Source organism: Ranitomeya variabilis, chromosome 4 (assembly GCF_051348905.1).
Source record: "Ranitomeya variabilis isolate aRanVar5 chromosome 4, aRanVar5.hap1, whole genome shotgun sequence".
In the NCBI taxonomy this organism is placed as follows: Eukaryota; Metazoa; Chordata; class Amphibia; order Anura; family Dendrobatidae; genus Ranitomeya; species Ranitomeya variabilis.
In genome coordinates, this window is record NC_135235.1 from 50,295,650 (window position 1) to 50,312,228 (window position 16,579).

General features: G+C 41.1%; 1 protein-coding gene across 1 annotated transcript in view; it reads left to right on the forward strand.

Moving 5' to 3' along the window:
- LOC143769707 (alpha-2-macroglobulin-like) overlaps positions 1-16,579 on the forward strand; it is a 154,836-nt gene that overhangs the window by 4,199 nt on the left and 134,058 nt on the right. Inside the window, exons 2-8 of the mRNA XM_077258493.1 lie at positions 8,888-9,071; positions 9,868-10,027; positions 12,655-12,707; positions 12,907-12,927; positions 13,144-13,297; positions 13,558-13,642; positions 15,011-15,134. Of these exons, the coding sequence (XP_077114608.1) occupies positions 8,888-9,071; positions 9,868-10,027; positions 12,655-12,707; positions 12,907-12,927; positions 13,144-13,297; positions 13,558-13,642; positions 15,011-15,134 (781 nt within the window). The remainder of the gene's footprint in view (positions 1-8,887; positions 9,072-9,867; positions 10,028-12,654; positions 12,708-12,906; positions 12,928-13,143; positions 13,298-13,557; positions 13,643-15,010; positions 15,135-16,579) is intronic.

Here is a 16,579-nt window from a genome sequence, read left to right on the forward strand (position 1 = left end):
TAACAACCGTTATATGGTACTGTAAAACAAGGTAGAAGGTGTATATAAACTTGTTGAGAATTTAAATCTCCCTTTTTTTTGTGGGAGACTGAACCAAAATTCAGGCCCTATGCATAAAACAACACAATGTAAGTGGCAGAAAGTGGCTGGCTGATATACGACAAACTAACAGGACTGAAGTATATCCACTTTGTGAGAATTTGAATCTCACTTTTTTGGGGGGGGAGACTGAACCAAAACTCAGGCCCAGTGTATATAACAACGCAATCTAAGTGGCAGAAAGTGGCTGTCTGATATACAACAAACTAACAGGACTGAAGTATATCCACTTTGTGAGAATTTGAATCTTACTTTGTTTTTGGGGAGACTGAATCAAAACTCAGGCCCAGTGTATATAACAACGCAATCTAAGTGGCAGAAAGTGGCTGGCTGACATACGACAAACTAACAGGACTGAAGTATATCCACTTTGTGAGAATTTGAATCTCACTTTTTTGGGGGGGAGACTGAACCAAAACTCAGGCCCAGTGTATAAAACAAAACAATGTAAGTGGCAGAAAGTGGCTGGAATATATATGAAAAAATACAAGGACTGTACAATTTCAATCTCCCTAAAATGATCTCAGGACAAGTATGGCAGCAATAAAAAGGACTGCTTCACACAAAAGTGTGGACAAATAAACAAGATAACTGGGCAGAAAGGAGCAACAGGATTTTTAAAAAGCAGTTGGTTTGCACAGCAGCGTGCAAACAGCAATGCAGCTATCAGGGAGCCTTATAAGGCAGCCTAATAAGCTACAGAGCTGATGCTCAAAAATATAGTCTCCACTGTCCCTGCAAAAAAAAGGTGGTGTTGGACAGTGGAAATCGCTACAGCACAAGCAGTTTGGGGGTTAATCTTCCCTCCCTAACTATATCCCTTCTTCTGATGAAGCTGCAGCAACCTCTCCCTATGCTAAGATCGGCAGAAGTAAGATGATGGTCGGTGTGCACGCCCCTTTATAGCCCCTGTGACGCTGCAGAAAGCAAGCCAATCACTGTCATGCCCTTCTCTAAGATGGTGGGGACCGAGACCTATGTCATCACGCTGCCCACACTCTGCATCCTCCTTCATTGGCTGAAAAATGGCGCAGAAAGCGTCATACGAAACCCGACTTTTGCGAGCAGATCGCTGACCTCATGGCCGATCCCACACTAGGATCAGGTCGGGTTTCATGAAACCCGACTTTGCCGAAAGTCGGCGATTTTTGAATTTGTCCGATCCGTTTAGCTCAGCCCTTATTAGGAGGTGTAGGTGCTTCTGAGTAGGATTAATGACTGCATTATAAGACTTAATGAAATGAGCAGCTAGTGAGACATCTGGGTTAGAGGACTTGGTAAGGTCAGCCCCATAAGCACATCTACACCTCTATAAAGTGTTGCAGAGGCCAGAAAGGGCTTATGTTTCCCACTGGCAATGCTCAGACACACACATATGGTGCCGTATGGTAGGAGGAGAAGTATCTGCCTCCCAGCTACCTAGGTAGCAAAAATGGGGGAGAGTAGAAGGCACCATATTAGTCGTCAATTAACAAGGTATTAATTAATTTGTGGAAAAGTGATTACATTTTTCCTGGAGAACCCTTGTAAGTGCAACTCTACTGCTGCGTTCCAAGTATTTAATTTCTAATGGAAATAAAGAATCTTCTCCTAATTAATGTGAGAGAACAAATGACTGCTATATACAACAAAATCCACCAGACCAAGACCAATAAAACTACATACAAGGGAGAAATACCCCAACACACTGATTAGACCAAATAGTGACCGAATAATGCCACATATAAGGAACAAATACCATCACACAATGACCAGATCACATATTACCAGCACATAGTGACCAAATCAAATAATACCACATACAGGAGATAAATATCACCTCATCTTGGCCAGACCACATATTACCAGCATATAGTGACCAAATAATACCACATACAAGGAACAAATACCGCCACTGTTGTGAACTGTGTTTCTGGGCTCCCTCTTGTGGTCACTAATGGTATTGTATGAGTCATGTTTTTCTGCAGGCCTGGGCTTCAGCTGTTTCATTAAGCTGTGGGTGTTCCCTATTTAGTCCTCCTTAGGACTCAGTCTCTTGCCTGGAATCTATGTATTCAGTCCTATTTGGTCTCCTCTTGTTTCCTTGCCATCTGCCTCATGCAAGAAAAGCTAAGTCCTGTTTGCTTTCTTTGGATCATTTGCATTTTCAGTGTTTTTTGTCCAGCTTGCTCAATATGTGATTTTCTAGCTCACTGGAAGCTCTAGGGTGCTGATATTCTCCCCTCACATCGTCAGTCAGTGTGGGGGTTCTTGAATATTCAGCGTCGATGTTTTTGCAGGGTTTTCTGCTAACCGCATAGTTCACTTTCTATTTTCTGCCTATCTAGATTAGTGGGCCTCACTTTGCTGAATCTAGTTCATCTCTACGTTTGTGTTTTCCTCTTGCCTCACCGTTATTATTCGTTGGGGGCTTTCTATATCTTTGGGGTTCATTTCTCTGGAGGCAAGCGAGGTCTTATTTTCCCTCTAGGGGTAGTCAGTTCTCCGGCTGGCTCGAGACGTCTAGAATCAACGTAGGCACGTTCACCGGCTACTTCTAGTTGTGTGTTAGGATCAGGTATGCGGTTAGCCCAGTTTCCACCTCCCTAGAGCAGTTCCTATGTTTTTGCAGGCTACCAGAGATCCTCTACCACTAGGATCATAACACGCCACACCATGACCAGACCACATATTACCACCACATAGTGACCGAATACAACCACATACAGGGGATAAATATGGCAACACAATGACCAGACCACATATTATCAGCATATAGTGATCAAATAATACCACATACAAGGGAGAAATACCGCCGCACCATGACGGGATTACATATTTCATCACATAGGGACCAAATAATACCACATGCTATACAAGGGAGAAATACCATCATACCATGACAGGACCACAAATTACCACCTCATAGTGACCAAATACTAGAATACTGATTGTGAATAAAAACCACAACATTAACAACACTGTTATTACCACCAGTGACATTATACACTTTGCTTTGTACATAGTATACAGAGTATAGTGAGCATGTATATGTGATACACTGACTTACCAGTGACTTCTCTAGGTGAAGTCCTTCATCTTGGCTTTTCTTCTTCATCTGGCACAGACCACCATCACTTCTAACCAGGACTCATCTCTTCAGATAATAGCACACAGTTATCAATACCTGATCACTTCTAGAGCACATTCTCCACTTATTACCCAACTTATACAGTCTGCCAGATGAAGACAGAAGGTGACATGGTGCCGCCTTGCACAGTAACAAGACCTCCCTTTTGTTCCCCCCATGGAAAACAGTGTCCTAAAAAATAAATTGTATTACAGCAGTAATGTTCCCTAATTGTCCCCTACAGCAATTATGCCCGTACACTTGCCACCATAAACTAATAATGTATGTTCCTCATTATGACCCCATAGAGTAATTCAGTCCCTTATCCCTGCCACTTTTATTTAATAATGTTCTCCATCCTAGACCCCTATGTTGTCCCATCTTTGGTCCCTATGTCCCTTGGCCATCTTGGTCCCAATATATCCCTTGGTTATCCTGGCCCCCATATGTCCCTTGTTCATCCTGGCCCCATATGTCCCTTGTCCATCCTGGCCCCCAAATGTCCCTTGTCCAGCTTGGCCCCATATGTCCCTTGTCCAGCCTGGCCCTACATATGTCCAGCCTGGCCTACCTATTTGTCCCATGTCCAGCCTAGCCACTATATGTCCATCTTGGCTCCCATTTGTCTATCCTGGCCCCCATATATCCCTTGTTCATCCTGGCCCCCATATGTCCAGCCTGGCCTCCATATGTTTCTTGTGCATCCAGGCCCCCATTTGTCCATCCTGGCCCCCATTTGTCCATCCTGGCCCCCATTTTTCCTTTGTGCATCCTGGGCCCATATGTCCATCCTGGCCCCAATATGTCTCCTGTTCATCCTGGCCCCCATATGTCCATCCTGGCTCCCGATATATCCATCCTGGTTCCTATATGTACCTTCTCCTGGCCCTGCATCATGCCGCATCCACAGAAGAAAAAAATATTCTCTTACCTGCCTGCTCTCCAATGCTGCCCTTGCAAAACCGTCACACTGGTGTTAAAATGGCCGCTGATCTAGTAGAGGCGAGTGTTTGAAGTGAGTGCCCCTGCAGCAGATGGCACATGACAGTGACATCATACACCGGAGACATCATACGCACCAACTTCAGAGTTCATTGTGACGTGCGATGCAGCTGATCAAGTAATGAATGCCATGTGCATGTGCCCCTGCGCATACTCTACCTGCGCTTTTAAAGGGCCCATGCCCTCAATCTCTCTAGTCCACAGCAATGGCCCATCGGGGATTTCCCCAATACCCCGCCAGGCCAATCCGACCACATCCACCTCCTCCTCCACATGGACCAGTTCTTATTTTTTATTTCTACTGTGCTTAGCATAAGGATAGGACATATTGAGGGACAGTATTAGGGGTTGCATGTGTGCAATTTTCTAAAAACACTCTCTATGTATACTGTGCACCCAGGGGTGGATTTAGGGTAGCCAGGGCCCCGGGCTGTTCAGACACTGTGGGCCCCCCGGTCATGTGACGGGGTCATGTGTGTCATGTTACAGAGACACTTTTGACCGGACATTACTCTACTGTAAACTATTAAATATTTGTTAAAATATGCAATACAATTTAGGTATATTTTGATTTATTTTTCAGTTTTTAAAATGACCAATAATATCACGTACAAGGAACAAATACCACCGCACCATGACCAGACCACATATTACAACCACAGTGATCGAATAATATCACATACAAGAAACAGATACCACTACACCATGTCAAGACCACATATTACCACCACATGGTGACTAAATAGCACATACAAGGGACAAATATCACAACACCATTTCCAGACCACATGTTACCACCACATAGTGACTAAATACTACAATACTGATCAGTAATAATAAAAAACAAAAACACAATACTATCACCATCAGTGCCAGTATTCACAGGAGATCTGTACTTAGTATGCAGTGTCTGTGTAGAGGTTATACAGTGATTACTGGTGACATTATACACAGGACCTCTGTATATAGTATACAGTGTATAGTGTCAGTGTGTAGGTAAACACTGACTCACCAGTGATGTCTCTAGGTGAAGTCTTTCATCTTTCATCCAGCACAGACCGCCATCATTTCTTCCAGCCAGGGCTTGTTTCTGCAGGAAATAACACAGTTATCTAGAGCTCCGCTTGCAGAACACATTACTTATTTTTTCCCAACTTCTACATTACACCACATGAAGAAAAAAAGGCAACATAGTGTCACTCTGCACAGTAACAGGAACGCCCCCCCCATTTAAAACAGTATACTCAAAAAATAAAATAAATACATCACTGCAGTAATAATATCCCTTAATTAGCCCCTATGGTAATAATATTCCCCATCCTGGCCCCATGTATCTCATTCCTGGCTCCAGCCATATGCTCTTGCATCCTGCCCTCATGAGTATCCATTCCACCCCATATGATCTACCCATCCTGCCCCATCTGTCTCCATCGTATCCATCCTGCCCCATGATCCAATCCTGCCCCATGTCTTTCATTCTGCTGCATGTCTCCAATCATGCCCTGTATCTACATTCTGCCCATGCCTCCACTCCTACCCCCAGTGTGTCCAGCATATTGCCCCCAGTGTGTCCAGCAATCTGCCCCAGAGTCTCCAGCATATTGCCCCCAGTGTGTCCAGCATATTACCCCCAATGGGTCCAGCAATCTGCCCCAGTGTCTCCAGCATATTGCCCCCAGTGTGTCCAGCATTGCCCCCAGACAGTGTGTCCAGCATTCTGCCCCAGTGTGTCCAGCATTGCCCCCAGACAGTGTGTCCAGCAATCTGCCCCAGTGTGTCCAGCATATTACCCCCAGTGTGTCCAGCAATCTGCCCCAGTGTGTCCAGCATTGCTCCCAGACAGTGTGTCCAGCAATCTGCCCCAGTGGGTCCAGCATTGCCCCCAGACAGTGTGTCCAGCAATCTGCCCCAGTGTCTCCAGTGTGCGCTCGCACGTCAATAGGTGAAACTGCCTCAGCGCCGTAGGGGCCCGGTGAGCAGATGAGACGGGGCCCGATGTGGGCCCCCTCTCTGCCCACCGGGCCCACACGCCAGTCAGGGCAGTAATGCCCTGATGACGGTGGGCAATCTGAGTGGTAGCCCAGGGCCCCCCCACACCACTGGGCCCTGGGCTACCGCCCAGATTGACCCTATTATAATCTGCCCCTGTGTGCACCCTGTGTCTGTGATTTTCAGCTGAAATTTTGAAGCTCTGTGGAAATGTGAAAACATGCTCTGTTGGTGAAATATTTAAGAAGATTCTGTATGGGTACTGTGCCCCATGGTCTATGGGTGAAATTTGTTACCTGCTTCTGAAGGGGAACTCTGCCCCACGCTCTGTTGGTGAAATTTTTAACTGGACTGCCGGTATCATGCATTGCAGCGGACCAAAAGAAAGAAAAAAAAATAAAATGAAACCAGCTCACCTGCTAGGCATGTGCTGTGGGGAAACTCGGATACCGTGCAGTCATCACGTAAATAGCAGAGCAAAACAAGAAGAAAATCCAGCTTCCAAAAATAATCCAATTTATTGAGAGTAAAATGCAAAGTCCAAAAAACGTGGTGAACAAGAGAGTGAGTAGCAGCAGGCTACGCGTTTCGAACAGTGTGTTCTTTTTCAAAGCTGCTCCATATGCATCACAGCAGGATTAAATACCAGCCGTAACCAATCAGAATGATAGTGACTCACATTTGACACATATATATAAGTCCACAAAAAAAGAAAAGAAAAACATAATATACAAAATACAAGATACAAATACACAAGAGACAGATAAAAATATACAAAATTGATGACCTAATAGTAAAACGTAATTTCTTTGCGAGCATTTAAGCCCGCAGGATAGCAGGTATTAAGACAGAAAATTCAATAAACTTCATGCATTATAAATAGTGTTGAGCATTCCGATACTGCAAATATCAGGCATCAGACGATATTCGCTGTATCGGAATTCCGATACCGAGTTCCGATATTTTTGTGATATTGGAAATCAGAATCGGAAGTTCCTATAAGTTCCCAGGCGTGTGCGGTCCGTATGGTTCCCAGGGTCTGGAGGAGAGGAGACTCTCCTTCAGGCCCTGGGATCCATATTCATGTAAAAAATAAAGAATAAAAATAAAAAATATGGATATACTCACCCCTCCGACGGACCCTGGCTCTCACCGGTGCAAGCGTCTGCCTCCGTTCCTAAGAATGCAGTGTAGGGCCTGCGATGACGTCGCGGTCTTGTGATTGGTCGCGAGATCGCTCATGTGACTGTGACGTCATCGAAGGTCCTTCACTCACTGCATTCTTAGGAACAGAGGCAGACGCTTGCAGCGGTGACAGCCAGGGTTCGTCGGAGGGGTGAGTATATCCATATTTTTTATTTTTATTATTTATTTTTTACATGAATATGGATCCCAGGGCCTGAAGGAGAGTTTCTTCTCCTTCAGACCCTGGGAACCATCCAGGATAGCTTCCGATATTTGTGTCCCATTGACTTGTATTGGTATCGGTATCGGCGATATCCGATATTTTTTGGATATCGGCCGATCCAATCTGATACCGATACTTTTGAATATCGGAAGGTATCGCTCAACACTAATTATAAATCATTTTTTTGAAGTCTCCTCCTATAGCCAATATCACAAATCTCTCAATGCTGGAAATCCAAAGACAGTCCATGTTCCACTAATGACAAATAACAAAATGCTGAAAGCATATAACATAAAACAAAAACTCCCATAAAAATACATGGGAAAAAAAAATAAAAAAATTTTGCATTTTACTCTCAATAAATTGGATTATTTTTGGAAGCTGGATTTTCTTCTTGTATTGCAGCGGACCGCCAGTTCGATCCAAGATCATACTACCAGCATTTTGTTAGCGGCTTCTGGTAAAATTTTGGAGCTGTGGGAGAAATGTGAAAACATGCTCTGTGGGTGAAATTTTTAATAAGATTCTGTGGGGGTACTCTGCACCATGCTCTGTGGATGAAATTTTTAAGAAGATTCTATGGGGGTACTCTGTCCCATGATTGGTGGGTGAAATTTGTAAGCAGCTAATGTAGGGGTACTCTGCCCCATGCTCTGTGGGTGAAATTTGTAAGAAGAATTTGTGGGGATACTCTGCATCATGCTGTCTGTGAAATTTGTAAGCTGCTTCTGTGGGGGTTCTCTGTCCCATGTCTTGTTAATTACATTTTTAAGAAGATTCTTTAAGGGTAGTGTGCCCCATGGTCTGTGGATGAAATTTGTAAGCTGCTTGTGTGAGGGTAATCTGCCCCATACTCTGTGGGTGAAATTTTTAACTGGACTGGTGGTGGCAAGCCTCAGTCTCTGTGAGGTCATTGTTAAAATATTTCTGTTATTCATTTACATCCTATTTTAACATGATTGCTATTGGTGACGGCCATTTTCCTGTCCTGCTTTTACCCCTATTTGTCTTTCTTTTGCAGCCCTCTAGCCCTTACTCCGACCATTTTACATCCATTTTACAGCACTGAAGTTCAGGTCCCCATTGACTTGAATGAGTTTCAGAGTCTCAGGTCAAGTTCGAGTCCCAAACCGTACTTTTTGAGTCTGAGAGAACTCGAACATCCACAAGTTTACTCATCACTAGTGACCCATATATCCTGAAATCTAACATTTCCTGCTGCTTCCTGTCTCCTCATTTTCTTTATAACAATATCTAATCTTATATGTCTTGCTTGCCAGGCACTATGCCGTCCTCTTCCCATCAGAGTTGCATAGCCAGCATTTAGAAAACATCTGTCTACAATTGCAGAATGCAGAAGGAGAGAGCAACTTGAAAATATCTCTAAATCTGAGTAACAAGGACACCATACTCTTAGAAAAAATATTCCAGCAAGACACCACATTCACTTGCTTCAGCCTTCAGGTAAAAGTGGTCACTGTGGACTTTAAGAGGTCACCGATTATCTTTCGAAATTTCATAAGAAAAATGCATATAATACAGTACAGGGTGGCCCAACAGGAGGTATGCAGATTACTTGGGGAAACATTCACACTGACACACAACAAAAGAAGTTTATTTGCATTTTATTACATTGTTTGATGGTTATATTTACATATGTTTAACAATGTTTAATCTGGTCAGTGCTCGAAATGTCCTCCATCAACTTGCAACATTCTATACCTATCTTTGAGCCACCCTGTATATAAGCTATGTGATATATATTTCCTGAACTGTTATTTTAGACAACTAAAGGAGAAGACCTAAAGCAGAGGTGTCAAACTGCGTTCCTCGAGGGCCGCCAACAGGTCATGTTTTCAGGATTTCCTTGTATTGCACAGGTGATAATTTAATCACCTGCACAGAATGATTCCAGCACCTTGTGGAATGCTAAGGAAATCCTGAAAACATGACCTGTTGGCGGCCCTTGAGGAATGCAGTTTGACACCTCTGACCTAAAGCATGACCACCCTCGATGCAACCCAAAATCTCCAGGAAAACATGTTTTTTTTTCCATGAGACAAACCCTTCAAATTAAAAACAGCAGAAAAAAAAGCTAAATAGCTAAAAAAAAAGTTATAAAGATGATTCTAGAGACTAGTTAATGTAATAAACCATTAGGTTGCCTTATGCCTCAGTAATTGTGTATGTTTGAAGTTACATTATCATTGATTTATTTTTTTCTTTAGCCTTACATATTTGTACTATTTTGTTTCTGTAGGTTCCCATTGCTGAAGAAGATGTGTCGGTTGGCTTATTAACAATCTCTATTGAGAGTTCAGGGGAATTAATTAATAAAAGTAGTAAAGTTCTAGTTAAGAAGCAACTCTCCAAAACTCTTGTCCAGACAGACAAACCTGTGTACAAACCAGGACAAACTGGTAAGAAAAATTGAAAGTACATTACAAGCGTGTAGTGGGTCCTTGGTATCAGAATGACTAGACAAATGTGTTTAGTGTCCAGCCTTACTTTTTTTTATTTGGTTAACAAATCCATTTTTTACAAACAAAGTTTATTATATCACACCAAAATAATAAAAATTATAATTACCCTTCATGACCTTGTGATTTTCCGTTTTTGTGCTTTCATTTTTTGCTCCCCTTATTCCAAGAGCCATAACTTTTTACACTTCCGTTCTCGTAACCATATGAAGGCTTGTTTTTTGCAGTACGAGTTGTACTTTTTAATGACTCTATTCATTTTATCATGTGATGCACTGGAAAGCAAAGAAAAAAAATGCCAAGTACGTTGAAATTGCAAAAACAAGTGCAACTCCACAATAGTTTTTGGGATTTTTTTTATTTACCATGATCATTATATGGTAAAAGTAACTGGGAAATATGATTCACAAATACGCAGGTATCAAACAAATACAGTTTTTTTTTTATTTTAGTGGTAAAAAAATCGGAAATTTGTAAGAAAAAAAATATTGCCTATGTCGCCTTTTTCCGTGACCCATAACATTTCCATTTTTCAGGATATGGAGTTGTGAGAGCTTATTTTTCGCGCCCTGAGCTGACAATTTTATTTATATTATTTTGAGGTAGATACGTTTTTATTGCTTGTTAATGCATTTTATTGCAATGTTGTGGCAATCAAAAAAACACATATTTCTGTCGTTTTGATTTTTTTCTTGGCTACGCTGTTTACCGATTTGATTAATTTAATTTATATTTTAATAGATCAGACTTTTACCAACACAGAGATACTAGATATGCATATGTTTTTTAATTGTTTTATTTTTAATGGCCAAAGCGGGATGATTGGAACTTTTGTGTTTTATATTTTTCCATATTTTTTAACTGCATTAAGTCGTCCTCTTAGAGGACTTGAGCGATTGTCAGATGGTTGTGCATAGCAGACATCACAATCTCATAGGCAGGCCAGCTAAAGGCTAGTTTTCATAAAAGGATCATAATGATAGACACAGAGGTCATCAGCAGACCCCCAGCTGTCATGAAAACCCATGGGCGCTACACAAGCGCGTGAGAGGGGCATTGATGTGAACATGGAATGACGTTTTTCCGTCTGGAAGTTAACTCTCGCTGTCAGTAAATGACAGCGGTATTTAACTGGGTAGCTGTGGGCTGTGCACCTCTCCATTCGCAGCTGTTAAAAGCACATGATTGCTGATTAAATCAGTCATCAAGCACGGGAAAAGATGTGGGCTCATCGTGAGATTCTGCATCAAAGGCAGGGAAACGACCTTTGATGCAAATATATCTCAAAAATGGCAAATACGATAATAGTAAAAATTCAGAAACCGGTTGCACATCACATCACAGTCATTGGGTGACCATATATATACACAGTGCTCACATTAATGAGTGCACCCTCTTTGAAAATTTTCACAAGACTGCGTTTAATAAAACAGTTTTTAAACCCATAACAAGAAAGTAAGCTTAATAATATCACTTTCATTGCAAAATCTTCAGTTTGACTCAAATTATTTAATGCAAAAATGTGTACACCACCCATCAAAAGCAACATCTAGCATTTTGTATGATCTCAATTATTTTTAATGACACCGCTAAGTTTTTTAGGCATGGAATGAACAAGTTGGCAACATATTGCAACACCTACCGTTTTCCATTCTTCAAGAATGAGCTCTTTAAGAGTCTGGATGCAGGATGGAGAGTAATGCTCATTTTTCTAAAATCATTTTACTAAAAGCATAGTGCCTACAGTGAAACATGATGGTGGCAGTGTCCTTATGTTGGGCGACATGAGTGCTGCTGATGTCGGGGAACTAAATGTCATTGATGGTACCATTAATTCAGAGATGTACTGCTGTATATTGAAAGATTAGGACTGGGCTAGAGATGAACAAATGATTTCAAGAGGAAATGAATTCAACTAAATTTTAAAAAATTCATATTTATCAAAATGTATAGTTTTTGTAATACACTTCCGCTTGGATTCAGAGACATGGTGGGGCTGGCTGCCATTTTGCAAAAAGATAAAGGTCCATCAAAAATAAAAATAAAAGCACTTATTCTAACCTTACCACTCACCTATCTATCCTCTCACTGTTCCCCTTCGATCTCTGTCGTATCTTCTTATCACCACCACTCATGCTGAAATCCCATGTGCGCACAAGATCACATTGTCAAGACATAACGTCTCTCCAAATCAAGTTTCCTTGGAAAATTTGCACATGCTGGTGAATTTACATTTTGTCTGATATGCTCATCTCCAGTCTGCGCCACTGAAAAAAAACATTATGCTGGCTACTAGATCAAAATGTTTCCTAAAAGACAGTAAGGGGTTTTATTTATCACAAGATTTGGTACCATCCTTTTTCCAATTAATTCGAGGGCAGCTGCTCTGTAAGGTTTACATAGCTTATAAATAAGCTGCTGGTAGTCCTGCTGAGCATCTGGCGTACTGTATCATCACATTTACAGATGTATCTGCCAGCATAAGCACTATAGGGACTTTCAAGAAATATTTGGTCAACCTTTATTTAAAGGATTTTTCAGTGATGATGATTTTTTTTTTGTCATAGTAAACTTCAGAATTCTGTCCATTAATGAAGATTTTAAACCAGAAAATTTTTCGGTAAGTCACAAATAAAAGTGAAAACATTTGTATTTGGTTGGTGTTAGATCTTATGAAAGCAGACATAGTAGTGGTCCACACAGTGCCAGGTACCAATACTCCAAATGTACGTACAATATATAAAAATAAATAAGTAAAATAGCAACATTTTGCATTTCTGGAATATTTTAAAACAAAAAAAATGTGTTTTTTTCCTTAGATCCCTGTGATAGAAGTACAGGTAAGAAAATATATCAAGAAATAATAGCAACAACAATAATGTAAGGCATCATATTGGATGCGTAGATCAAATGATAAGAAACGGAAACATCATTAATCTTTTTGATTTGTGTAATTTTTTAATGATTTTTTTAGAATTTGTTATTTTTGTTAACATTTTTTAAAAATGTTAATTTATTAGTTTGATCATTGTCCAAATTGAGTTTGATCCTTTCAGGACCCAGAAAAAAACAGGATTGGTCAATGGTTAAATGTGAACCTCCATCAAGGGATTGCTGAGTTCTCTCTCGTCCTTTCCTCTGAGCCCACCCTGGGGGAATATTCCATTAAACTGAAAGGCAAATCCTATACCTTCACTGTAGAGGAATATGGTGAGGAAACCGTTTGTCCAATATCTAACATGTGTTTTCTCAAAGGGGCCATCCGGGTTTAATGTTTGATTGCCCATGGGATTGCAAGCAGAAAATAACAAACTGACCACTTTTCAGATGCAGCTCCCCATGGCTGCCACGGAGGGTGAATATTGGCGCGTTTGTTATTTTCTGATTCTGCAATCCTACTGGGAATTAAAACTTAAAACCAAAACAACCTCTTTCATGGTTTTTAACTTGTGTCTATTATGTCTCTTCAGTTCTCCCAAAATTTGAGGTGGATATCCAGTTTCCTAAGTATGTTATGTTTAACAGTAAACAGTTTCCAGTTCAAGTTTGTGGCAAGTAAGTGAAAAAACCTGTGGCCTTGCTCCATACAATTGTAATGAGCGATTCCACGCCCACTAGATGGTCGCGCCCACTGGAAAGCATCACGTAACACTCGATGCAAGTGTATGGAGCGAGGCCGCACTCACCAGATGGGCTCTGGCTGGGAGTGTGTATAATGTATATGTACCCAATGGTCCTGGCTCTATAACTGCAAATCCTCTTAGTGCACAGTGCGTGCGCTGTGGATTTTCATAAGTCTTCAGTCATACTGAGTGACTGCAGACTTATTAATTTAGACCAAACAACCCTTTTCAGTCATAGGTCAGGGTGAGTAATATAGATCATAGGTGATTGTGCAGAGGAGCGGGCCTTGATGGTTGGCACGTGGATTAGTGGGAAGATACAGAAGGGAAGATAGACAAGTGGAGCAAGAAACCATGCATAAAGTGGACCACAATGTGTAGACACATACAGGAACATTATATCTATAGGCAATCCATGACTTCCCGTGGTCAAATGGTTAATAGCAGAGTCGTATTCAGGGACTTGAAATAGGCAGATTGTTAATGGCAGAAATATATGCAAGAACACACAACAGCCGCCCTTCAAACCTGAGACAACTGGAGAACTTTGCTCAACAAGAGGGGGCCAAAATGCCTGTGTACTGATGTAGAAGACTCAGTGAGAGGTACATAAATCGTTTATTCGTGGTTATTGTATTTGTGCAACAAAATATTGAGTTAAGGGAACCATCATTTTTGTCAAGGTCATTTTTATTAGTTTTTTTTTTTTTACATTTTTCTGTTGAACCAAAATTCTAAAGTAATGTCTGATTTTCATTAGCTGATATTCAGTAAGCTTAAATGGAAAATTACTTGTGTCAGATTCAAGTTAATTCAGTGACCATTGAGGGTTTGTCTTACTTTAACCGAAGTTAATTTTCTTTGTGTGTATGAATAAATATAACCACCATACCAAAACTTAGTTATCACTTAGTACAAAATTTAAACATAGAAGCAATCCCTAGCCTAATATATTTATGTAGAATGCCTAATCATGCTTTCGTACTTTACATCTGGCATGATATCATGGGAAAATTATCATTTGAAACATTTTTTGCAACAGCAATCTTACTTTTATATCTTTTTGAGGGGTCATAAAAGTAGAGACAACCAGAATTTCTGAAATAATGTTTTAGTGAGTAAATTATATAACAATAAAATATTTCTTATCCAAGCATCTTTTAATAGCAGTTTTTCTTTTTTCATAACATGATATATTTGCCATTTATTTCTTTTTTTCCAGTTACAGTATGTATCTTTATATGAGTTGTTGTGTGGTATCAATGCCTATAATTTTCTTCTAATCGTTCTAATCTCTTAGATACACATATGGGAAACCAGTCCAAGGGAATTTTAACGCTTCTATTTGTCGTGAAGCTTTTTCATACCGTTATTGGAGAGTGCATCCAAAGGAGCAACCTTTATGTGCTAATTTCAGAGGAAAGGTGAGGTCATATTTTTATGTCATCAACTTTAAGGCATCAAAGAAGTAAAAAACAAATTCTCCCCATATCGTAGACTATTGAGTCTTCTCTTAGCTCTCTTTGCAAGCTAAACATTCCCAGATCCTTTAACCATTCCTTGTAGGACATAGTTTGCAGTTTGCTTACCTTCCTGGAAGCTCTTCTCTGAACTTGCTCTAGTTTTTCAATGTCTTTTTAAAATGTGGTGCCCACACAGTATTCCACATGAGGTCTGACCAAGGAGAAATAGAGGAGGATAATTACTTCACGTGATCTAGACTCTGTGCTTCACTTAATACATCCCAGAAGTGTGCTTGCCTTTTTTGCTGTTGCATCAGATTGTTGACTCATGTGCAGTCTGTGATCTATTAGTATACTTAAGTCTTTCTCATTCTTGCTGTTGCTTAGTTCTATTCCTCACATTCTTTAGCTGTAATTTTCATTTTTCTTGCCCAGATGTAGAATCTTGCATTTCTCCCAATTAAATACCATTCTGTTATGGTACCTTCACACTAAGCGACTTAACAACGATAACGATAGCGATCCATGACGTTGCAACGTCCTGGATAGCGATATCATTGTGTTTGACACGCAGCAGCGATCTGGATCCTGCTGTGATATCGCTGGTCATTGCTGAAAGTCCAGAACTTTATTTGGTCGTCAGATCGGCGTGTATCATCGTGTTTGACAGCAAAAGCAACAATGCCAGCAATGTTTTACAATGGTAACCAGGGTAAATATCGGGTTACTAAGCGCAGGGCCGCGCTTAGTAACCCAATATTTACCCTGGTTACCATTGTAAAAGTAAAAAAAAAACACTACATACTCACCCTCTGATGTCTGTCACGTCCCCCGGCGTCCGCGCTGCTGCTCAGAGCTTCCTGCACTGACTGTGTCAGTGCCGGCTGGAAAGCAAAGCACAGCGGTGACGTCACTGCTGTGCTCTGCTGCCGGCACTTACACAGTGCAGGGAAGAGGACGCCGGGGGACGTGACAGACACGGCAATGTAAGTATGTAGTGTTTGTTTTTTTAACATTTACACTGGTAACCAGGGTAAACATCGGGTTACTAAGCGCGGCCCTGCGCTTAGTAACCCGATGTTTACCCTGGTTACCCGGGGACTTCGGCATCGTTGGTCGCTGGAGAGCTGTCTGTGTGACAGCTCTCCAGTGACCACACAGCGACGCTGCAGCGATCGGCATCGTTGTCGATATCGCTGCAGCGTTGCTTAATGTGACAGTACCTTAAGTCGCTGTCCATTGTTCAAGCTTATCTAGATCCTTCTGAATCCTTTCTCTGTCTTCTCTAGTGTCAGCTATCTCTAATAGCTTTGGGTCATCCGCAAATTTGATTACTTTACCTTCAGTTGCCTTATCAAGATAATTTTTTCAAAAAGGTTGAACAACACTGGGGCCAGCACAGAGCA